General features: G+C 49.8%; 2 protein-coding genes across 3 annotated transcripts; one reads left to right on the forward strand and one right to left on the reverse strand.

Annotated features, from left to right (window-relative positions):
- The first annotated feature begins 387 nt into the window (after positions 1–387).
- LOC117651122 (cytosolic carboxypeptidase-like protein 5) lies at positions 388–10,263 on the forward strand. The gene is made up of 12 exons (XM_034394897.1): positions 388–552; positions 1,476–1,686; positions 1,793–1,912; positions 2,103–2,248; positions 2,345–2,528; positions 2,610–2,791; positions 2,878–3,180; positions 3,260–4,088; positions 4,159–4,297; positions 4,379–4,589; positions 4,706–4,879; positions 6,820–10,263. Exons 2-12 carry the CDS (start codon positions 1,578–1,580, stop codon positions 8,137–8,139), a joined length of 3,717 nt encoding a protein of 1,238 aa, XP_034250788.1. The 5' UTR covers positions 388–552; positions 1,476–1,577; the 3' UTR covers positions 8,140–10,263.
- Positions 10,264–15,056: 4,793 nt separating this feature from the next.
- On the reverse strand, positions 15,057–18,788 carry LOC117654035 (methyl-CpG-binding domain protein 2). 2 transcript variants are annotated; one of them, XM_034400164.1, is made up of 5 exons: positions 18,521–18,788; positions 17,753–17,908; positions 16,803–16,953; positions 16,455–16,700; positions 15,057–16,371 (listed from the first exon to the last, which is right to left on the reverse strand). In XM_034400164.1, exons 1-5 carry the CDS (start codon positions 18,634–18,636, stop codon positions 16,282–16,284), a joined length of 759 nt encoding a protein of 252 aa, XP_034256055.1. In that variant the 5' UTR covers positions 18,637–18,788; the 3' UTR covers positions 15,057–16,281. The 2 variants fall into 2 exon arrangements, with proteins under 2 accessions (XP_034256055.1, XP_034256056.1); XM_034400165.1 differs by lacking the exon at positions 17,753–17,908 and having other exon boundaries at positions 18,521–18,786.
- Positions 18,789–23,162: the final 4,374 nt, after the last annotated feature.

The raw sequence follows: 23,162 nt of genomic DNA on the forward strand, positions 1-23,162 counted from the left end.
CGATGGGGGGAAGTGAGAAGAATCGTTCAAAACGAAGCGCTGCCGCCATAGGGAAGTGCCAGCCGCCGGCAACTCCCCTGGCCGCACTAACCCCCACCGCCGCCACACCGTAACACGCGCAGGTTGCTGGAAATGTTCGCCGGGCAAGGGCAAGTAGATTCATTATGTAAATACGCACACCGCCCCCTAAGTGAAATTAAAATCATGCTGACTCTAGCTGTCGACGTAACCCGTTTGAACCTTGAGCGGTTGGCGCGGTTGGCGCGGAGGGGAACGGCAGCCAACCAGAGCGCGGCCCTCCGCGCGACAGTGGCGACAGTGGCGCCATCTCTTGAGAGGTTGGGGAAACGTTGTATTAAACAAAGCAGTGCATGCTGGGAAGGGAATATGGCGTCTGCTTCTTGGCCAGCCTAGAAATTTTCTTTCTGCTCGAAGCTGTCAGTCCCGGAAAATTTAACGTTTGAATTGTTTAGACGAGGAAAGTAAATTGCAGATGGACGAAGTGGGTCCTGACCATTAGAGCCACGCGGTAGCAACTGAGCGGATGGTGAGGTGAGTGTTTGGAAGAGAACCGTGTAATGCATTGTCTTCTGCAGCAGTTGGGACGAAAATGCACAAGCTTTCCCTTTGCTGTGGCTTGTTGTCTACTTCTCAGTGCAATAATACTCTAAACCAAAGTGTTATTATTGTGTTCTAACACTTGTTGGAGGCTGTCAAGCTGCCATTGCTGTAGGTGATGTGACCTATTTTGATATAATGGCCTCTCAGGATGTGGCTCAGTTTCTGCTCTTTTGCTAGACGTCAGATTCTTCGCGCACTAGAGAAATAGACAGAAATAGACTCATTCCATTTCATCACTTACTTAAACGCGATATTTGTCTGGACATGTCAGTCAAGACAAATATTTGTTGGACGGTCGTGTCTCTAGAGCAGCAACTATCCGCTGATGGAAGTTAGAGGATTTCACAGTTTCCACAAAGAAGAGTCCCATTTAAGAGCTAGAGAGGTGATAATAGATTCTTATTAACTGTATCATTGCACTGATCGAAAAGTTAACATTACTTAATCATATCTAAAGAGTCTTTCGGTAACAGTGCTATGCCTCTTAGTGCCACTGCAAACTTTGACAGTTTCCAATCAAAACAGTGGGATGGCGTGCACCTGCACCTGCTCTTTCACCCTTTTCTTGGTTGCTGAAGCTTTTCTGAAACCTTCTTCCTATTGAGACTTCAATGCAATCCTTGCATAATTTTTCAAAGAAAATTTTATATAGATGTCTTTGTTATTGTTGTTTGCAGTAAAGTAATATTTATTGTAAGGTTGTAAGAGATGTCACAAACTAAATTATTAAATATTTGGCTTAAAATTATTAGAATAGAAATTAAAAATGTAACTGCTGATGATTTCTTTTTCATGCCTCCTTGAACATATATTATCGAATCTCATCTGTTTCCTCTGTGTTGTTTTATTTTCAGATGTTTATGTGCAGAAAAAGTTTTAGCAATAGTAAAGGACAGAGACGTTCTCAAAATAATTTAAATCCCTCTCAGTAAGATAAGAAAAACAAACTGTCCAAAATGGTGGAAGTTGAATGTGGTGGATTTGTCTTCACCTCAAACTTTGAGTCTGGTAATATGGCTCGAGTGGAGCAGGTTCCCCTGCCTCCAAAACCCCCACTCCTGCCAGGTGAGACCCTGAGGGAATTCCTACTGCTCTAGATATTAACTTAATCAACTGAATGCAATGAAGGTAAACCTTTGAAATTATTTCAACTTTTTGTCTTTTTCTGTAGGTCAAAACTCAACAAGCTCAGATACTCCAGATTATGAATTTAACATCTGGACAAATCCTGATTGTGCGGGTACTGAGTTTGAAAACTCAAACCGTTCCTGGTTCTATTTTGGGATTCGAGGTGAGCTTGTGAATGTCAATGTCTGCCAACAAATGCCTTTCATTGTGACCTTCTGATGATGAAGGCCAATCAATGACAATGGCAGTGTGCCACTCAAAGCTAATTGAAGATTTATGGACTAACTGGCTTTACAGCAGAGAAGTTCCTTTCAACTTTTCCTTCAGCTTAATGCATTGCACTACATTTACAGGTGGTACACCATTTGCTTTGGTGAAGTTAAATTTGATTAATTTGAATCGGCAAGTGAAGATGTACTCCCAAGGCATGGCTCCAGTCTTTCGTATACTCCCCGGCAGAGGATTGTGGGACCGGATCAGGGAGAAACCAACATACACGGTAACCTTCTCCTAAATTTAAAAAAAAAAAAATTTTTTTTTTAGAAATACCAAACAAGTTTTTTAAAATAAAATTTTGATTGTCTTTCTGTTTTAGATTGAGGACAATGTGTTCACCCTCAGTTTTCGTTATCGCACCTTGGAAAATGTCAGGGCGACAACTTACTTTGCATTCACATTCCCTTATTCTTATCAAGATCTTATGTCATCTCTCCGTGGGTTTGATAAACGGTTTAAGAACTGTATTCCTCCGGAAAAGTACTTCCCTGGCCAAGGCCTAGGTAATATACTTTCTTAAAACATTTTATATTTAAAACTGTTTTTCTTTTCTCCCGAACTAATTCAAATGATAACTGTTGCAGCATGCAATCCAGATGACATTTACTACCATAGAGAAGTGTCCACTTATTCCTTGGATGGGCGCCGTTTGGATCTCCTGACAATTACTTCACACCATGGTATCACACCATATCAAGAACCGAGGTTGAAGAACTTGTTTCCAGATCTTGAAACTCCAAGACCATACATTTTTGTGGGGAAAAAGGTACAAAGCAGCAATTCTACCATAATTAATTTGTCCATCACATTACTTAAAAACTCCTGACTTTATTCAATTATTTTTTGTTTTAGGTTGTGTTTGTTAGTGCAAGAGTTCACCCTGGTGAAGTGCCTTCGAGCTATGTTCTTAATGGTCTTCTTGAGTCTCTTCTAAACCGTGATGATTTGACATCAATACTGTTAAGAAGAATGTATGTGTTCAAGATAATACCCATGCTAAATCCTGATGGTGTTGCTCGAGGACATTTTCGAACAGACACACGGGGGGTTAATTTAAATCGAGTATACCTCAATCCATCACTCGTTCACCACCCTACAATATATGCAGCTCGAGCTATAATTCGATATGCTCATTTTGGCCAAGAGGTTCATGATGTAGGTGTTATTTCTGCTGTGTAGTATTTCAATACTTTTGCTGTCTGTAGAAGTTCTTCAAATGTTTTAACTTTTTCAGGATGTGATTGCTCAGAATGAAGTTAATGAGCAGACACATGGAGTGCCAACTCATATAGTCTTACCTGAACCATCCCCCATGATAGATGATCAGGATTTGATTTGCCAAGACATCCAGCCAAACATTATTACTGAGTGCCGCTCCTCCGACAATTTGGAAAATTTTGCTCAGCCACCAGAATGTCCTATTTCGATTTGTGATCCATTGGTCAGCCAAACTATTGATCAAGCTGATTCCACAGATAAGGACATCAACATGCAGTGTGAGATGGCACCTCACACTAATGAGGGTCTTTTGAATTTTAATGATAGTAACTCTTTACAAGGTAATGATGAGCCCATTGAAATGGAAGTGGACAAAGATAAGTCTGTGAAACTGAAGCAAGAAAATACTGATAATTTGAAAGAAACATACTGTGCTGGTTTTCCGTCTGCTATTCTTGGTTGTGGACCTACTGAAGGACCATTTGGTACTGAAAGTGAAACTTGTCCTGCTACTGAAAACAGAGAGTCTATGCTAAACGGTTCTGAGACGCCTGTTGTAAGGAAGGGTCACACAGTTTCATGTAATGAAAACATGGGCCCAGAGGAAACAAAGCGTCGAAAGGATACCAAAAGGAAGCCCTTGTCCTCTGACACAAAGTCAATGCGCATGTTTGCCAGACCAGCCAGCCGCAATGAAGACGACACAAAAAATGAAGACTGTCAGTTTTCTTGCAACAGTGGCAATAATGTTGGGAGTTGCTTGAATTCTACCAAACCATCTCTTGATCCTACAAAGTCTGGACTGTTTCTTTACATGGATATGCATGGACATGCTTCTAAAAAGGGTGTGTACCTGAGATTTTGTCCGTTTGTGAATTAGAGTGTCACGGCATTACTAAGGATATTTTCTTGCAGGCATCTTCATGTACGGAAATCATTTTGATGATATTGAGCAGCTAGTGGAGTGTATGCTGCTGCCCAAACTGATGTCTATCAACTCCCAGAACTTCCATTTCACTGCATGCAACTTTACCGAAAGGAACATGTACTTGAGGTAAACTCCTGGATCCATTCTAGAAACCGCATTCCATTATGATACATTTTTAATTGGCGGATATTTGCATTGCTGTCTCAGGGACCGGCGTGACGGCACCAGTCGCGAAGGTTGCGGCCGAGTGTCTGTCATGAAGTTGACTGGCCTTGTCCGCAGCTACACACTAGAGTGCAACTACAACACAGGACGCATGGTGAATCTCCTGCCTCCGTGTGTGCGCGACACTGGCCGCCTGTCTGTGAACCCAGCATATGCTGTACCTCCCAAGTACACACCTCTAGTGTTTGAGGAGGTAAGCACAACAACTTTATAACCATTGACAAAAAACCTGTTGTGAAAATAGATTTGTTGATGTGATTATTGTAAGTGTCAGCTTAGTAGAAGATTAAACCCTTTAAAACTCTTTAGGTTGGCCGTGCCCTCGGAGTGTCAATATTGGATTTGACAAGTTCCAACCCATGCAGCCGTATTCCTAATTCAGAGCATCGAAGTGTGAATGGAATTCGAGATTGGTTACGTGTTAACTGTCTCTCAGATAGCCAGCTATGGACTCGCATGCTTCATCGTCCGACTCGGCCACAGGTATTGAAGAAAACCCCACCAAATGATGCCTCCGATCCAAATCCTTCCATCAATCCTGATTTCCTTCCCTCTTCCATCCCTGACTACCCTACCTACCAAACCTCTCCACCCCTGGGGACTTTAGACAGCAATTTCAGAGGAAAATGTGCTCCAGACAACAGTACTATAGATTTTGCAGAATATGTTTTAGAGACTGTTGAAAAAATTGTTAGTTCCACTTCAGCTAGGTCTCAGGATACATTAAGTGCAGATGATGAGGATCGATGGTATGATCGAAAAAAAGCTCTTCAGTATGAGCAGGAGCTTGAGATGGAGCGCTTAAAGGTGTTTGAAAGATACAAGTTCATTCTTTCAAGTGACAAGGAAAAAGCATACAGGGCCATATTTGAGAACAATGGAATGGATCGTGCAGAGATGAAAAACTGTGATAGCCAGAAATATGCCGAATTCAAAGCATCATTGGAAGAGGAATTGGCAGAAAAACGAGAAAAGGTGAAGAAGATTCGTGAACAAGATAGACTAATACATGAGAAGTTTGGGAAAACCTATGAAACTAAACAACTATTACGTGCAAGAAACTGTGGACTTGGAGAAATTAAAGAGACTAGAGAAGATAAAACTGAAAAAGCTTTTGCTCAAATTCCTACTGGTGATGCTGAATTTAAACTTGAAATTAAAGGCAGTTTAGAGAATGAGCTGGACTCTAAAACGAGAACACCCAATGTTCTGCTGAACAATGATCCGGATCTTTGCTGTTTCGCTGCTAGCACCTCAGTTGGTCCAATCTCACAGAACTCCGAAAAAAACTCAATTCCATGTTTATCTGAAGCTGAGGACTTTAGTCCAACTCCAACATCTGACAAAGCTTGTGATTGGGCTACACAAGAGTTGTGTCTGGTGAGCAGTGTTGAGCCGACTGTCGCAAAAAAAGTATTGGAAATGCCAAAATCAAATGGAGTAAAGTCAAAAAATCCCAGTTCTGAGTGGAAAAGGAAAGCTGAAAGATTCAGATTGAAGAATTTCACAAAACCTAAATTTGCTCTTGCTGTAAACGACGCTAGCATGAAAAGAAAAGAGACAGGCAAAAAAGAGCCCATAACTACTGGCTTGAGAAGGAAGTCCCTATATGCAAAGAGAGACATCAAAGTTAAAGAAGATAAGCAGCACGATTCTTGCATTACAGAAACCAGTTATTCCTCTTCAAAACCTCAAGAACCTTTGGGAAAAGATAAGGCTGCAGGCAAAAAGGCTCTTGTGAAAGAAAATGTTGTGTTGATAAGTTTGAATCCCTTGCATAGTTGTCCTGAGGATGCAATTGCTCTACCTTCAGAGAAGCAAATTTTGCAGTATGGTGATCAAACTGATTCGGACATTAGCGAAGTGATGCTGCGTGAAATACGGAGGACAAGTTGCATGGGAGCTGTCTCATTGATTTGTAAAGATGAACTCTTCCCAGTTCTCCAATCTGGTAGAGTCTTACAAAATCCTGAATCAGCAAATATTCATGTGCCTCATAGCAATGTGTCTAAACTACATTAATAATTCTGAACTCCTTGAAATGTTAAAAGAAAGCATCAACTTTTAGACATTTCATTCCAAGCCATTCCTGTCCAAAAATTTGACATTGTCAATAAAGCATTCCCCCAGCCCTGTTAAGTTTCTTGCTCTGCCGTAGTTTTGCTGTTGCATTTACACTTAGTAAAGGGATATATCCTTCAGTAACATATTTTCCATTATATTAAATTTGCTGTTGCTTGTAGTATTGATGGAAATCTTGAAATGCTGTCTATAGTGAACTGTTCCTCCTCCCTACCCACTTGTCCCAATAACCTTTCCTTAGTCGTTCCACCACCAAAAAAGAAATAATAAATAATAATAATAATCCGATTTATATTATTATAACTTGTGACATATCAGAACATGCATTTTTATGTCAACAGGTTTCCCAGTCGTCAAGTTCCCTCAGTGTTCCAAGTTCATCGGGACAAAGACCAATCCATCTCACTAAGTCTGTTTTACTGGCCCGAATTTCAACAGAATTAAAATCATTAGGAGAAGAATATGCTCGCAAGGAGCAGCTCAGACTCCAGAAGACTGCATCATGCAGCCAGCTGGAAAACCTTGAGGGAATCATAGTCCCACCTCCCAAAGAAAATATTGGGCCCCGATCAAGGCGAGGTGCTGATGCAACCTCCTTGCCAACAAAAGCTTCCAGCAGTGGAGTTCTCCAACAGCGTGCCAAAACTTTGTCTGTCGCAAACCTTCCAGGATCTTCAAGGAAAAAGCCGAAGTCGTCCGCTTCTGGAAGTGGTGGACCACTCCGACCTGTGCCAAAATCAAAGTTCCGCAGGTCCAAGACTCAAGAGTCACCTCTGCAAACTTCATCGGGCAGTGGTGACAGTGGTTTTACTGAAGAAGGAAATGCTGAGAATGAAGCTAAAACTCCTCCAAACTTGGAGCTGTGTGCTACCCCTAAAAGGCTGAAAGTGTCAGGCAAAGGCCCTAGCTTAAGGCTTCGTCGGAAGCAGGCAGCCTGGACAGTTAAACCTACTGAGGCAGAAGATAAAAGTGAGGTACACACTGACCCAAGTCAATTGTTATGGGCCGCAAGCAGGAACCAGCCTCCTCCAGTTGTTGCTAAGAAAGCAACAGTAACAGGAAAAATGGAAAAAACCTCCAGAATTGAAATTGCAAAATTAAGACCCGGAGTATTTACCAAAGTTAAAGCTGTAAAAAAATTGTCACAACCAGACTCAGCAAGTGTTGGAGAAACATCCCAAATGAAGGTGGATGAGCCTCACACATTGGCCAAGCTTGTTGACAGACTTCCCGGAACTAAAGGTGTTAAGTTGATCTCCACAGAGAATTTGAAACCCAATCCAGGTGCTACTGTAAGTAAAGACTGGAATCAGTGTAAGAATTCTACACGCAACCTGTTGGTCAAAGCAGGGAAGGTTGATATAGCTTTACCGGGTCCATCTGCAGGTGAGCAAAGTGGGCTCCAAGGAAATCACTTTGCCAGCGCTGGTTCAAGCTTCAGAATGGAGCAAAAGCTGAAATCCAGTGTTCTGCGTTCGCTGGAGAAAGGTACAAAAACTAAATCTCGACTTCTAGGTCCAGTGCGTCGCAGAAGCAGTGACGGTAAGAAGTCTAGGAAGAATTTGGACAGGAAGCCTTCATGCTCAGAAAACAGCATTAACACAACATCAGGGTGCACTTTAAGGAATGATGTTGCAAGTGATAGTAACTGTGCCAACTAAACCAAGAGCAAGATGTATAGTTCTTTTATTATTCTTGTGATTTATTGAACTACTCTCTCTTTTCTTTTTAAGATATACAAAACATAAAGGACTTACACTAATTACTTTTTAATTTACTGTTAAGTTTATGCAAAGAATTAAAATTTGTTCCTCATTCTCCTTTTTTTGTTACTTTTATTTTCAGATTTTATGTGCTTATTTTTCAATCAATATTTATTTTTGTTTCTTTTTGTAAAAAAAGAAGAGTTGAAAGATTACCTAATAGAAGTTCAGCACTTGCTGCATGCACTGACTTACATTTATTTGTATCTAATCTTCTTTTTATTACATGATTTTTGTAAAACTTGTGGTCTTCTTCTTTGCTATGTGGCTTGTTACCTGGAAATGCCTTTAGCAGTAATTGAACCTCCAATCAAATAATTTTTGTAGACCATACTGAAAACTGTGATTAGTATGATTTTGTTGTCTTTTCATCTGCATTTTCGTCCCTATTTAAGAGGTGTAATGTTTCCCAAAGGAATTCTTATAAATCTCCTAGACCAACCAAAGATCGTGTTCCCTTCCCCATATTTCTTTTTTTTTTTTTTTAAATGTTGCAAGGAGCATTTATTGACTTTTACTGTGCTAGGCAGACTTGTTCTGCTGCTGTTTCAGTATTACTGCCATGCTTGAATGCTTTAACATTAATCATTTTTTGAATGATCCTGACCCACTATTAAATAAAACTGACAATATCTTAAGTAACTGAATGTGGTCTCATAAATACAAAGTTTGTCTTAAATTTGAAAACCTTCGCCTTTGCTTGTTAGTAATTGGACCTAATGTTACTGGTTTTCTTCCAAGAACTGCATTAAGAACTTTATGGCCAATTTTTTATTGACTATTTTTTTAAAGCAATGCTACTTGTTTCTTATTTGTGAAAAGCATGCCAACACAAATGTATGACCATATGTTTCTCTTTTTGTATGTTTTCTTTGTTTGTAACCAGTTTTGTAGCATCCTTGTATTTAGACATGTGCAGATAGTCTTCTGTGTTTACTTTGCATGTTCTCATGTAGTTCTCTTCTGAAAGTAGTGTTTTGTTGAATTATTGAAGGGCTCTAACATTTTAATTTATTGTGTCTCATGTGTACAATTTGGCTCAGAAAACATCTGAAGCATTTGCCATTCAATGTACTTTTTTTTTTTGAGCTAGTTACTGCAATTTTCATATCATTAATGGAAGTTTGAATTGAGACTATTACCGTAGCTGAAGTATGTGTCTGTGTTTCAATGTATGTGTTTTGTGGGAGTTTGTTTGTTTAATATGATAATCCCACAATCTCTACCTATCAGAGCTGTGATGTCATAGGCTAGAAGACTGTTTGACAAATGTATCAAGAAGATAGTCTTTGCAGCAAAGTCAAAAACATGAGGAAATGTGAGGGTACATATGTCCATAACTATTTCATCAATAGGAACAATTTAGAAAAGCTGCTTCACATTGTTTTAAATCTTAACACTTTGCTACAAAGCAGTAGATGTGTGAATAGATGCGCAAAGTCCATTCCCCATGTTTTTTCAATTATTTGTTGTTTTTTTTTCACCCTTGGTATTTATTTGAGGTTTGAGAATATGTGTTTGGAAATTCCACTTCATTATGTGTTTGACTCTGATTGCTGCATGTTGGGCATGGTATTTTAACTTGGTGTTATGATAAGTTAAGAATGTGATGTGATTTATTTACCAACTTTGTTATGTATTATAACTGGAAGTTTATTTGTAAGCTGGAAAATCATACTGGTACGTCATTCCAGTACCTGTCAATATGGAGATGTAGCCTACTCAGTTTCTGTCTTACAAAATTTTATGATATGATCAATAAGTACATCCCATTGATGGAAGATAAAAGCTCGTCCTTTTAAATTAAAAGCTGCCCTGTTTGTAATTTTTCAATTGTATCCAAATTTCCAGGACTGTCAATGAACCCTTTCCTTGGCCTTGACCAAGGAGTTTAATTTGATTTTAATGCCACTGTATTGTCTTTTTTCCTCTTCTTTGTAATGCAGACTCTAAATAATTTGCTTTGTGAGTTAGAAAAATGCGATGGGTATTAATAAAACGAGGATATCTCCACAAAATTTAGAAATCTCTGGCCTTATTTGTAACCCATCATCATTCCTCGATACCACCCTTACAGACGGACTAACGTCAGTTAGACGAATTCCATGAACTTCTACACATAACAACTCAGCGGGTTGGGACGTTTTTGTTTTAGTGGGAAATCCTACATAGGCCTGGCCTAAAGCCAAAGGTTCCCGAGCTATTATTTCCTGGATTGCACACGCTACCTTGCACTGCTTGTTTCTGTCTCTGTCTTGCACCGGCTGCTCCAAGACCTGATTAGTCGTGGCGGCGGGGGCCGGGCAGCGTAGCGGCAGTGTAGCGGCAGCGTAGCCCTGCGGCTAGAGAGCCTGCGGCATGCCTGCGGCCCCAAGGCGCGCCGCGCCGCGCCGCGCCGCGCCGCGCACCGGGGCGTGTCGCGTGTCCGTGTCGGCCTGCCATGGCAGGGCCATGGCAGGGCCATGGCAGGGCTCTAGCCTTAGCCTGCCTCGAGGACCCCTCCCCCTCCCCTCTCCCACGGGCAGCCCGGCAGCCCCTGGCGTCGGCCGTCAGCGTCTGAGGACTCCTAAAGTCGCAAAGTGCTCAGGCGTCCCCACCCGCCGCCCCAGCCCCAGGGCGAGTGCCGACCTCAAGGCACCGCGACACCGAGGCTTTATAAGCCGAGTGTCGCTCCGCGCGCGATCCTTGTCGAGCACCGCGAGCTGACGCGACCATGGCCAAGGAGCCAGCGACGACGACGGTAAGTTCCCCGCGCGTCCTGCAGTCCTGCGCTCGCCGCCGGTTGCAACATTCTAACCCTCACTCTCCGCTTTGCGTTCACCCGCAGGCCCGCAAGCCGGTCTCCTGGCGAAGCCTCTTCTTGCTTCTGGCCGCGGTCATCTGCGCAAGCCGAGGTGAGCGGTAAGTCCGATGATCGTCCATCTCGGGGGGTCCTGTAAGGGGAGCCCCTGCGAAGCCCGGGGTAGGCAGCCGCCGGCAGCCGCAGTGCACTCGTGTGTGGCGCGGCGCGCATTGCCTACCCCGCCTTCCGCAGGCGCTCGAGGCCTTGAAGCCTCGGCCCTCGGCGCCGCTGTGGCTGTGGCCCGCGTTTCGACTTGACGGACTTGACGGTGTCTGCCACTGCCAGGGTCCACTTCCGCATCCACTCCGGCGACATCGTGGACCAGCACACGCACACGCGCACCGTGCTGCTGCGGCCGGACGGCGAGACGCTGCGGCACCTGCGAACGCTGCAGCACGGGCCGCCCGCCCCCGCCAGCCCCGCCGGCCCCGTGCTGTTCCAGCCGGGGGGCGCGGCCAACGCGGTCAACGGCGTGCAGGCCGTGCAGGCCGTGAGGGCGGCGCCGCACCAGCCCGTGTCCTTCATGCGGCAGACGCTGCAGGTCCCCCTGCCGCACCAACAGCAACAGCAGCGGCCCGGGCCGCCCCACGACCCCAACCCGGGCCTGGGCGCCACCGTCATACAACAGGTTTCCTGCATCATTTAACGAAACAAGCGACTAGCCGTGTTGGGTCGCTCGGGTCGAGTCCCAAACGCGATCTACGAACCGTGTCCTCATGACAGTCTTGTCCGTGTTCGCACAGGTTCCCCTCATGCCGATTATCCCTCTGGTCCCCATCGCTGGCGGCGGCCAGCCCCTGTCTGCGCCCGGCAACGTCGTCCTGCCTGCACCGGGGCAGCACCCCGCCCTGGCGCACCCCGCCTTGGCGAACCACCCTCCAGCTGCGCAGCGCCCAACGACCCCTGCGGCCGGCGCCCCGTCTCCACCCGCGCGCGTCACCACCAAGAAAACCACGACGCAGATGGTGACGCACCAGATGTCCGGGCCGGGGCCGTGGCCCATGCACATGCTGCTGCCGCACGGCCCCAACGGCGAGCTGGTGCCCATGCGCCTCGTGGCGGTGGGGCTGGCGCCGCACCCCGCGGCCGCGCCCCAACCCCCCGCAAAGTCCGGCGCCCTGCTCGCGCCGCCCTCCGCCGCCGACCTCAAGAAGGGCAAGGGCTGCAAGGCGTTCATCCAGCCCGGCGAGGACCCCGACGTGGGCGACTGCTTCCTGGAGGAGTACGAGAACGGCTACAACGAGGAGCGCAGCAAGAAGACGTTCTTCGGCGGTGACAACTCGAGCAGCAAGCAGGAGAAGGAGGGCGCGCGCAACAGCAAGCGGTACAAGAACGAGAGCAGGCAGGTGCACAGCCCCAAGGTGAAGCACACCTGGGTGCGCGGCCCCGACGGCAAGCACCGCCTCGTCCGCACCGAGGTGGGGCCGCTGTTCACGGCGCAGGCGGCGCAGGAGCCCTCGCGGCAGAGGCGCCCCGGCAAGGTGGACGGCAAGGTGGACGGCAAGGCCAGGCACAAGGTGACGCTGGTCCGACTGCCGCCCGGCGCCACCGCCGTCACCACCGTGCTGCAGGGTCAGAAGGGGCCGCGCGACGAGCAGGACGTGTCTCTGGACGACGACGACGACAAGCTGCTGCAGCAAAGCGACGACCTGGACAACCAGCAGCGCGAGGACGAAGACGGCCTCGTCGAGGTGTTCAAGAACCCGCCGCGCCGGCCGCCCATCACGGCGCCTCTCGTCGCCGTCAGCCCCGCCAAGCCCATGTGGGTGCAGGAGTACCACCCCGTGCGCGTCAAGCAGGTCGGTTCACGCATGAGGTTCACGCGCCCTGCGCCCTGCGCCCTTCCCAGTCAAATTATTCATTTCCTGTTTTATCTGACCGTGTATAGACGACTTGAGCTGGGCGAAAGAAGAGGAAGAAAATACCTTCCCGAACATGGCGGACGGCCGCCGTCGGCTGCTAGGACCAATGAGGGGCCGGCCGCCATGTTCGGGAAGGTATTTTCTTCCTCTTCTTTCGCCTAGCTCAAGGCGTCCATTGCTTCCCTTCGCGCAGGTTGAGGCCGACGAGGACGAGTTCGAGGTGGAGGAGAGCGCGTTCGTGCCCGTGGTCGTGTCGCCAGAGCTGGCCGCGCGGACCGCGGCGCGGACCGGCATGCACCCGCTGCAGCCTCGCGCCATCGACGACATGGACCTGGGCTGGTCGTCGGGCTTCACGGACAGCGCGTTCGACGCGGACGACGCGGACGACAAGGCGGACATGCAGGCCGAGGTGGACATGGCCGACTTCGACCACAACATGGATGACGGCGAGAGCGAGGCGCAGGGCCAGGACCACGGCGGCGACGACCACGACCACGAGCAGGACCACGCCGCGTCGGAGATCGTCAACGTGAGCACCTTTCTCGTGATCGCTGTCGCGCTTGCGGTGGCTTTGCCTAACCACGCTCTTCTTCTCCAGGACGGGCTGTCCTCGCACCCGATGCTGAGCGGTGAGGGCCTCGCGGAGCGAAGCCTCAAGCAGTCCAAGCAGGGCCAGAGCGCCAGCACGCCGGGAATGCGCGACATCCTGGCGTCCGACGGCCACATCTTCGCGCCCGCCGCGCCGCCAGCGCCGCATCCCGCAGCCTTCGGCGCCAAGGACCCGGACAGGCTGGAGTCCGGCCGCAAGGCCCCCGTCGTGGTTGAGTTCGGCCACGAGCTGTCCGGCTACAAAGTGACGCGCGAACGCGAGCAGAAGAAGTGGCGGCGACGCCGGTGAAGTTTTGCTAGCCGCTAGCGGTACGGACACTGAGAGTGGTCGTTGTAATCGTCGTGTCTTTGGCGCCGAGCTCCGCAGTATCCACGCGCCATGCCCTTCCCTTCCCACAGTGTCGCGCCGCGCCAGTCGGCATGATGCGTTTCTTGTCGCTTTGCGTTGCGCGTTGCGCGTTGCGCTGCGTCCAGCCTGATCAAGACAGCGAAAGTGAAGTGCGATGGCGCGTCGGATCTGGGAGCCAAGCTTCGCAAGAAGCATGACCGCGCCGATTAGACAGAGAGAGAGAGGGAGAAGGGTGTTTTATTTTGCCTGTGCCCCCCCCCCTTTTCTCAGCCGGCCGACCCGATTACTTGTGGCCTCCCTTGTTTATCCACGTCGATGCGGCCATTCGGCCACGCAACGCATTATCTATGCTCCCGTTTAGACTGCCCACTGGCCTTGCCGGCCTCGCCTCCGCCGCGGTGGTCCTTGCCCCGCCTGGCCCCGCCCGCCCCGCCCTAGCCCCGCCTCGCCGCGGTGCTAGGTCGCCACGGTCGTCGCGCGGCTCCTCCGAGACGTCCAGAGGGAAGTCCCCAATGGACAGGCAAGCCGGCAACTCGCAATAGATGGTGTGCCCAAAATGTTCCACGCAGGCCACTACTACAAAGAACACACGCGCGCCTACGCGGGCACGGTGGCTGCGAAGTGGGGCGGCAGGGCAGGGCATTCCCTGATACAGTTGGCTGGGCGCGGTGACCAGTAGAGCCAAGCCAGAAGTCAGGCGGCGGCACTTGTTTTTTTGCGGCGCTTAGTCGGTCACTTTGCTGGTATTGTTACATGTTATGGTGTTACCCAATGTTGTATTAACCAGTTCCCCAAGGGAAGTCCTTACTTTAAAACAGTAACATGGATTGTGCCATAGAATATTACTGTGAACTAATTTGGGGTGATTTCGATGTTAGAATATGTTCAATTCAATTTTTTCCCCACCAAGAAAAGCTTGTTTGCAAACCTGTTAATGAAAAAAGAAGTTTGTTTTGTTTGCCAATTATTTTTTTCAAAAAATGCTGGGTGGAAAAAAAGGCGTACATATCAGATGTTTAGTGCTCACTCACTGGAGAGTTTATGAACTACAAAAAGAATTCAAAATCGAATGTTGTTGATTAAATCTGGAGAAGGTGCTCACAACTACGAATGTACCATATTGGTGACAGCAAATAAATAACCAAAGAAAGAATTCTGAGAAACTGTTCCTGCTTGTTTTATTTTGGATAGTTTCACATTCAACGGCTCTGTTTCTGTATTTTTTCTTTTTAACTGCTCTTTTGAAAAAAAAAAGTATTAACATTATTCTTGAGGAAGACCGCTTCAGTTCCAAATTCATTTGGCTAGGGTCTAGTCGAGCATATTCATGAATCATAGAGAAAAGTCAAATCTTATTAAAATTGACCAACACCAGATGAATATTTGACAACACACAAAACAAGATCAGAAAAGATCAGCTTACATCAGCAGATAAACTAGTTCCAATGAAAAGCTCTAACAATTTTGTAGCAAAACAATAAACATGATTCAGTTGAAAAGGGGTCTTCGATACATCACATAAGCACCAGACTGATGCATGACTACTCAGGACAGGGTGTCTACTATTATTTAATAAAAAAATGACAAAAATAATGAAAATTTTGGATATTTCTGAATCTTCTTTGAAATGCTTAGTTGTATTGATGCATGATGTCTTAGATGCTGTATGTTTTGACTGCACGTTTTCAAATTTTCATATTGCATGGTGCCAATAATTAACCTAACTATAGTATTGAGTTCTTTCATGATGCGATTATAGTTACTAACAATACATACTTAATTTCTAAAGTCTGGTCTGAGTGAACACAATACAACCATGAAAAAGGTACAGTTCATTATTATTTTATCTAGTAAAAAAAGTACTTTTAGATTCATTTAACAATAAGCTTACAAAAACACAGTGGCAGAAAAAAGAAAGGAAAAAAAAAAAAATAGATAGCCATAACATCTTTGGGTTTAGAACTGTTTGTAAAAACGAGCACAGCTGAGTGTCCCTCACTGATCTGAAAAGCAACAACTTAAAAGTTCAAAGAAAGTAAGGACACACAAGCATTCAGCATACTTCATAAATTTTAAATTACAATAAATATCAGATGAAATGCAACAATGCATCATCCCAGCCTGAAATACTCAATATCACAAGGGGTTTGTTATACAATCAATCATGTGTTTGCACTGGAGTGGTTACAAGGTTACAAACACAAAAAACAAAACTTGTAATAATAAATAACAAGAATCATGAAGAAAGTAATAGATCAAAGTAAAAAAAGAACCTGCCTGAAGGCCAAATAAACGAGACAGTGTTCGATAAGGGCACAGAAAGATGTTTCATAGTTTAAAACAAAACAACAATAAAAATATATATATTGGTGAAATTCCTATACTTTAAGTGCATCTTGTAATTTCTTTCTTGCTGATAAGACTCGATCTTCTTGCCGCTTGATGTCGTCATCTATTACTTGAACAGCCTAGGAACAAACAATAAACAAGGGCGTTAGTTGAGTAGACAAAATGTTAAGAAATTTCCTTTTGACGTCATAGGAACTTGTACCTGAACGAGTGGTTGATCTGGATTTAGAAAGACGCCTGGGTTTCTATCAAGGGCAGAGCGGCTACCAGTCTGACCAGTAACTGGTTGAGCAGACACATGAAGAGCAGTGGCCACAGATTGTAGTAAAGTTTCATCACCTACATGAGGTCCAACAGGTTTCAGACCCTTGGGTAACTCCATTGCATCCAACTCCAACCCATCAATATCACATGCCCTGAGTCCTTCCAATCGCTTCTCCCAGAAAAGCTGAACATTTTTAAAAATAGACAGAAGATAATGAATTAGAGGTGCCATAAGACAGTACGTAATTTTAGCTCCAAATAAAAAGAATATTGTAACACATCTTACCTGCTTGGGCTTGTCTTGGCTTTGAGGTCCTTGTTTGAAGTCTGATTTAACTTTTCCTTCTTGAGTTTTGTGCACTGTTACTGGCTGTTTGAAGATGGATGCAGTCTGTCTTATTGGTGGAACAAGTGAAGCATCCGTCCGAACACCGCGACTATGGGCACACAGAATATAACATTGCAATGTGGTACTCACAAAACATTAAATTAGCGAAAAAGCTTGAAAGAAAATGGGTCATTAAACAAATGATAAAAATAATATGGAATAGTATATGAACAACCACTTATTTCTACATGAAATGAGAGGGTTATGTGCAATGAGAATACAGAATACTTCTATCCTAAAAACTGAAAGAAGAGAGAAAATAAATGTGGACTCAAGCTAGCTTGTTATGAAAAATAACACAAAACTCAAACACAATGATTCAAAGTCCTGAAACTACACGCTGCCTTCATGTCAGATAACCGGCAAACAATTGCAAAGATCGTCACGAGTTATGTCTCATGAGATAAGCTACCCGATTTCCCAAATTTGTTAGTGTCGTTTTCAAACCAGCTACTTGTCAATATGTACATTTTCCGTGAGAAGAATTCCGAATACCTTGCCACTTCAAAAACAAGTCTACAAATGAAATTCGGACCCTCTTAATGATAAGGTGATGATTTATATATGAATGATGGTTATAACTATCTTCATTGTTGACTACAGTAAGCATAGGCTGTTACAAGTATGAAAAAGCATATTAAAAGCATACTGAAAACTTTGGCACACTATATTGGTATGGATTTTACCCAAATAGCATGCAAGGGATTACATATTAATACATCTCACAATGTATACCCAGAAACAAATGAGTGCAATAGGCAAAAAAAAATAAAAATGAACTCATACTGGCACAAGTACTCTGAATTTTTCTAAACTTTCACCAAGGTGAGTGCATGTCACGTAAGTACCTGTAATCGAATTGTATCCCTCTTGGCCTCTGTTTGGTTTTCCTTAAGGCATTGTTATTGATATTACCAGTTCTAAAATCAAATGATGAGAGATCGACAGTCTCTCCCAGATAACGTGCCAGTTGAGGTTTGCTGCGGAATCGATGGCCCGATGGACTGTAACCCAATGACAAATCTGGGCTTCAGTACATTTCTTGTCATGAGACTTACTTCAACCAGCTGTTTTCAGTATATGATGTATATGTATTAGTCTAGGTTTGAGCACTTGTTACAGAATTAAATGCAATGAAATTCTGCTACTTGGGTATTAATGTTGAAATGAAAATTTTTGTGCATCAAAAACGATGAGTCGTTGAAAACCTGCTAAAGATGCAGCCTCTCCTTAACATAATTATGATACAAGAAAATGGATTATGGTTAAAGCTTCACTGCGACATTAATTGAAATCGGCTGTTCATAAATGGTCGAAGTGTGGAAACCACACATCTAAGATTTGTCTTCCCATGACAGGAAAGTTTGAGGCAGATACCGACTGACTGAGGCAGCAACATGGGTTACCATAGAAAATTTTTAGCGATTTAAGGATCGGTCATTCAACCATAATATGCGGCATAACCTATAGGCAGCACCTTGCACCATTAGCAAGTGATGCGATTCGAAGACTTCTGAGAGAAATCTCAAACCACGATGCATACAACCTGCACCGTCAAGGCCCCATAGGCATTACCGTCACGTGCTTTCACAAAAATCTATTTAACTTTTAATTACCTGTAATAATAGATATCCACTTTCCCCGCTGACAAGCCAGACTTCCGAATAATTTCTTCTCTTTGCCATCCTTTCGGCAAAGCTGTACAGTCAAACTTTTTCTTTTCTACAGACATGGTGAAATACTTTCCAAAGAGAACTAGAGGACGTATAGCTCCAGTTAGTTTTAGTAAGCCATTCCCAATTTAAATTCTCAAATAACAACAGAAACAGTCCAACCGCAACCAACGCCAAGCTGGAACGCAATTTCTCATCATGTCTGTCATGTGTGACCAAAGTGCTGCCCTCTAGCGTCGCTCTCGCGAAACGCACGAGAGGACCACTGCCATGGGGTATCGACGACCATTCATTCTGGTATAGTGCGAACGCGTCAAAATCGAAACAGCGCCGAAATAGGCGCTGAGACGGAGAAACAGTCAGCAAAATGTTAACAGGCTAAAACGGACTGGTCATTACAGAAAATCAGGTTTTATAAGGGAGAGAGGCGTTCATTAATCTGCCCCACTGTAATAAGTCCCGCTCGAGGACTATCGTCGGAGACAGGAGAAATAAAGCCAAGCAGAGAAAACAAGAACAGTCGAGGGTAGTTTTGTCCCTAAATTCAAGTGTGGTGGCGGCGGTATGCCATTGCCTGCGTTGCCATCGCCGTGGCCGTGGGCCGAGCCGAACTCCGCGCGGTGGCGCACCCTGGCGGCGCAAAGCCGAAGTGGAGTGGCGCGGGGCGGGGCGTGGCGGGGCGGGGCGGGGCGGGGCGGGGCGTGGCGTGGCGGGGCGGGGCGTGGCGGGGCGGGGCGGGGCGGGGCATCCGGGTTCACCACCATCCCTACGTGCCTTCCGAACCCAACCCCGCGTTTTTCTCAGTCGCTCGTTTGTGCCACGGGTGGAAATAAAGGCAAAGAGGTCGCGGGTTCAAATATCGGCGGTGTAGTTTTGCGGCTCTGACTGCCCACACGCGCCGCGCCGCGCCGCGCCACTGGCGCCGCGGCCACAGCGACATGCGAATAATGGTCGGATTAACTGGGCAACTGGACCACTCTCCCCTCCCCATCCCTCCCCCGCTCTCGAGCCAAAGCCAAATAATGGATATTCCGACACGGCTCGCGACGGCATCGGACGGTGATTTATCGCAGCGACTAGCACAGCAGCCACTGCACAGTGGGCCAGAAGACCGGTGGATGCGGACAAAACTCTAGACGTGTTTTGAGCTCCAGAGTCCCCAAATGGGACTCGAACCGAGCGTTTGACCCCACCAATAGATTCCTCGTTCGGAGGGCAATTTATTGGTGGGGTCAAACGTTCGGTTCCAGTCCCATCTAGCGACTCTGGAGCTCAAAACGCGTCCGGTATTTTGACCGCCTCCACGGTCTTCTGGCCCACTGTGCGGCCCGGCCAGCACAAGGTCCGAGCTCCCCGCTCCCAGCGGACGTCTATGAAAGACTTCGGTCTCGGTGGAGCCAGGCTGAGCCATGCCAGGGGTCAAGGCGTGTTTGCGCAGCGCGCACTGAGGCGCGAACCGGGTCGCCACTCAGGGCGCACTGTCCCGCTGACCTCTGACCTCGCCGCGCGGAGCCGAGCGGCGCCGAGCGGCGTGGCCCCGCTCTGGATTACTGCCTGTGCTAAGTGGGGCCGAGTCTCGGGCCGAGTGGGCCGGCCGCCACCTCGCGGCCTCGCCTCGCCGCGCCAAAAGCCGCCGTTCCCGCCAACATTTCCCTGGGGCAACTGGCGGCAGCGCGGCAGCGGTTACGCGTTCCTCTTCCCGGTAACTTGCCCGGCATCCTCTGGGACCCCCATGAAGGCTGCGGGCAGGAGAGGGATGGCGAGCGGCAGGAGAGGGATGGCGAGCGGGCGGGACGGCAGGGCCTGCAGGGCCGGGAGGGAGTGGAGGAACGCGGAAGGGGAAGTGAAGCTGCGAGAGTCTCGTCCTGGACGTCCTGGACCCGGGATGGGTCGATTGGCGCAGAGCGGCGCAGAGCCCTTCCACCCCCGGCATGGCAGGGCCTAGCCGGGCCTAGCCGGGCCCGGCCCGCTCGTAGTGCTACAACGCTCCCCCACCACCCTCCGTCCCGGCGCACCCCGCGCACCCACCCTCGCGGCGCAGGGTACACAGAGGGCCGCCCTCCGCGCGGCGCGGCGCTGCGTCTCCCTCGCACCCCCGGCCTTCCCGGCCTCCCCGGCCGCGGCCGGCCCCTCTCTCTCGCACGTCTGGGTCGCGGGAGTCCGTTGAACCTGGCCAGCCCGGCCAGCCCGGCAGCCTGGCAGGGGGACGGGCTGCCTGCGCTGCCTGCGCTGCCTCGGCTCTGCTGGGGGGGCTGCCGTGCGGGGCCGGGCCGGGGCGTGGCGTGGTGGTTCGAGGCTCGGCGGGGCAGCTCCGTGGGGTCATCGACTCGCCGGTTCTGTCCGGGCCGCGGCGTGGCCACGCTCGGCATGGCCGTGGCATGGCCGTCGGCCACGTCGGCCTGGCGGGGGTAGGGAACGTTATCCCAGCACGTTGGAGCGCGGTCCCGCCCTTCCCAGCCCTACCCTGCCCCCAGCACTGCCCTCAGCCGCCCCGCCCGGGATATATCTGGGTCACGCCGCTCGCAGGGCGTGGCGGGGCGTGGCGGGGCGTGGCGGGGCGTGGCGGGGCGTGGCGGCGTGGCGGGGCGGAGCGGATCACCGTCATCGCCCTGGCGCACGCGGGGGTGCGGCGGGGCGCGGCGGGGCGCGGCGGGGCGCGGCGGGGCGCGGCGGGGCACAGCGGGGCGCGGCGGGGCGCGGCGGGGCGCGGCGGGGCGCGGCGGGGCGCGGCGGGGCGCGGCGGGGCGGGCAGGGCAGATACTAGGCTGGATACTGCAGTAGTTGCAGCACGCCGCATATAGTGGGGTGCAGCCTGCAGCCTACGTCAGTGCGGGGCGGGGCGGGGCGGGGCGGGGCGGGGCGGTCGGCGTACTTTCCGGGTCACGGGGCTTCGGAGGCTGGCGGAGGCTGGCTGGCCCCGGAATAGAACAGCGAGGGCCCTTTCGCTTGGCACGACGTGGCGGGGCGGCCCTGGTGGAGGCCCTGTCCCCCTGTCCCCGGGAGCCCCGTGCCTGCGAGGCACTGCGAGGCACTGCGAGGCCCTCCCCGTGATTGGCCCGTCCAATTACTGGCGGCCTTCGTCTTGCTTCGAGGTTCGAGGTTCGGGGTTCGGGGCTGGAGGGGGCCGGCGGCGTATTCACGTGGAAAATGGCCCAATCATATTCCAGCGAGTGGGGCGGGGCCAGGCGGGGCCAGGCGGGGCCAGGCGGGGCCAGGCGGGGCCAGGCGGGGCAGCGACAACGGCGGCGCCGACAATGGCGTGCAATCAGGACGATGCCGTGCAGTATTTACTCGTCGCCGCCGTCTGCCGATGCCGCTGCCACGCCGCCACGCCGCCACGCTTCTCGCTGTTTCGCCGGCCGTCACGTCGCGCTTTGAATAAATCTGTGGCGCGTTCTGTCTGCTGGTAACACCAACATTCGTTGGTGTTGCACAGTCGGTCCGAAGACCGGCCAAAACTCTAGACGCGTTTTGAGGTCCAGAGTCGGTAGCGTCGAGAGTTTTGGCCGCCTGCGCCGGTCCACTGACTGCCCCACTGTGTGTTGGTGCCGCCGTGCCCGCCGCGCCAGCCGCGAGGCCCGGGCGCTCTCAGCCTGACGACCAGCGCATAGGCAACACCAGCGCGGCGCGGCCGCCGGCTTGCCTACCCAGCAAGGGGCTCTACGCCGCCAGCCGCCACCACCAGCCATTGCAGCAAGCATTGCAGCCACTCAGCCGCGTTCAAGCTGGGGTCGAGGCGGTCGCCGAGGCGGTCGCCGAGGCGGTCGCGGTACCGGCCGGCCGGCCAGCGGATCGATGAGCTGTCGACCACGCGACACGCTTCGATGAAGGGGCAAGGGGCCGAGTGCTTGCCTTGCCTGTGCTTGCCTGCCTGCGTGGCTGCCACGTCAACACCGCGGCCACTAACGCCACGCCATGCCATGCCACGCCGCGCCACGCCGCGCCACGCCACGCCATGCCATGCCACGCCACGCCACGCCATGCCATGCCACGCCACGCCGCGCCACGCCGCGCCACGCCACGCCACGCCACGCCACGCCACGCCACGCCGCGCCACGCCACGCCATGCCATGCCACGCCACGCCGCGCCACGCCACGCCACGCCACGCCACGCCACGCCATGCCATGCCACGCCGCGCCACGCCACGCCACGGCAGGGGGCGACTTGGTCATGCGCGACTGTACATTTGCGTTGAGGGAGGAAGGCCGCGCCGCCGCTCCAGTATTCCGGGACAGCGAGGGCAGGAGGCCCGGGCCGGGCCCCAAACCCACCCAAACCCAACAACGCAACTGCGGCACGGAATAAATAATTACAAGGCGGGGCGGGGCGGGGCGGGGCGACCGTCAAGACAAGGGACATCCGCCCGGCAGCGCGGCCCGCCGGTCTGAGGACGGCCGAAGAATAGGGAATGGAATTAAAATGCAAACGCGGGGCCTGGGGGCCTGGGGGCCTGGGGCCTGGGGGCCTGGGGGCCTGGGGGCCTGGGGGCCTGGGGGCCTGGGGGCCTGGGGGCCTGGGGGCCTGGGGGCCTGGGGGCCTGGGGGCCTGGGGGCCTGGGGGCCTGGGGCCTGGGGGCCTGGGGGC

The sequence above is a fragment of the Thrips palmi genome, unplaced genomic scaffold (genome assembly GCF_012932325.1).
Source record: "Thrips palmi isolate BJ-2018 unplaced genomic scaffold, TpBJ-2018v1 HiC_scaffold_10, whole genome shotgun sequence".
Classification (NCBI taxonomy): Eukaryota; Metazoa; Arthropoda; class Insecta; order Thysanoptera; family Thripidae; genus Thrips; species Thrips palmi.

Bases quoted from the DNA above. Each gene is read 5' to 3' on its own strand.
- LOC117651122 (XM_034394897.1), top strand. From the start codon at position 1,578: ATGGTGGAAGTTGAATGTGGTGGATTTGTCTTCACCTCAAACTTTGAG. The intron at 1,913-2,102 runs GTGAGCTTGTGA...CTACATTTACAG, and splicing joins GTTCTATTTTGGGATTCGAG to GTGGTACACCATTTGCTTTG. The intron at 2,249-2,344 runs GTAACCTTCTCC...TTTCTGTTTTAG, and splicing joins GGGAGAAACCAACATACACG to ATTGAGGACAATGTGTTCAC.
- LOC117654035 (XM_034400164.1), bottom strand. From the start codon at position 18,636: ATGTCTGTAGAAAAGAAAAAGTTTGACTGTACAGCTTTGCCGAAAGGA. The intron at 17,909-18,520 runs GTAATTAAAAGT...ATTGGGTTACAG, and splicing joins GTGGATATCTATTATTACAG to TCCATCGGGCCATCGATTCC. The intron at 16,372-16,454 runs GTACAAGTTCCT...GTTTGTTCCTAG, and splicing joins CAGATCAACCACTCGTTCAG to GCTGTTCAAGTAATAGATGA.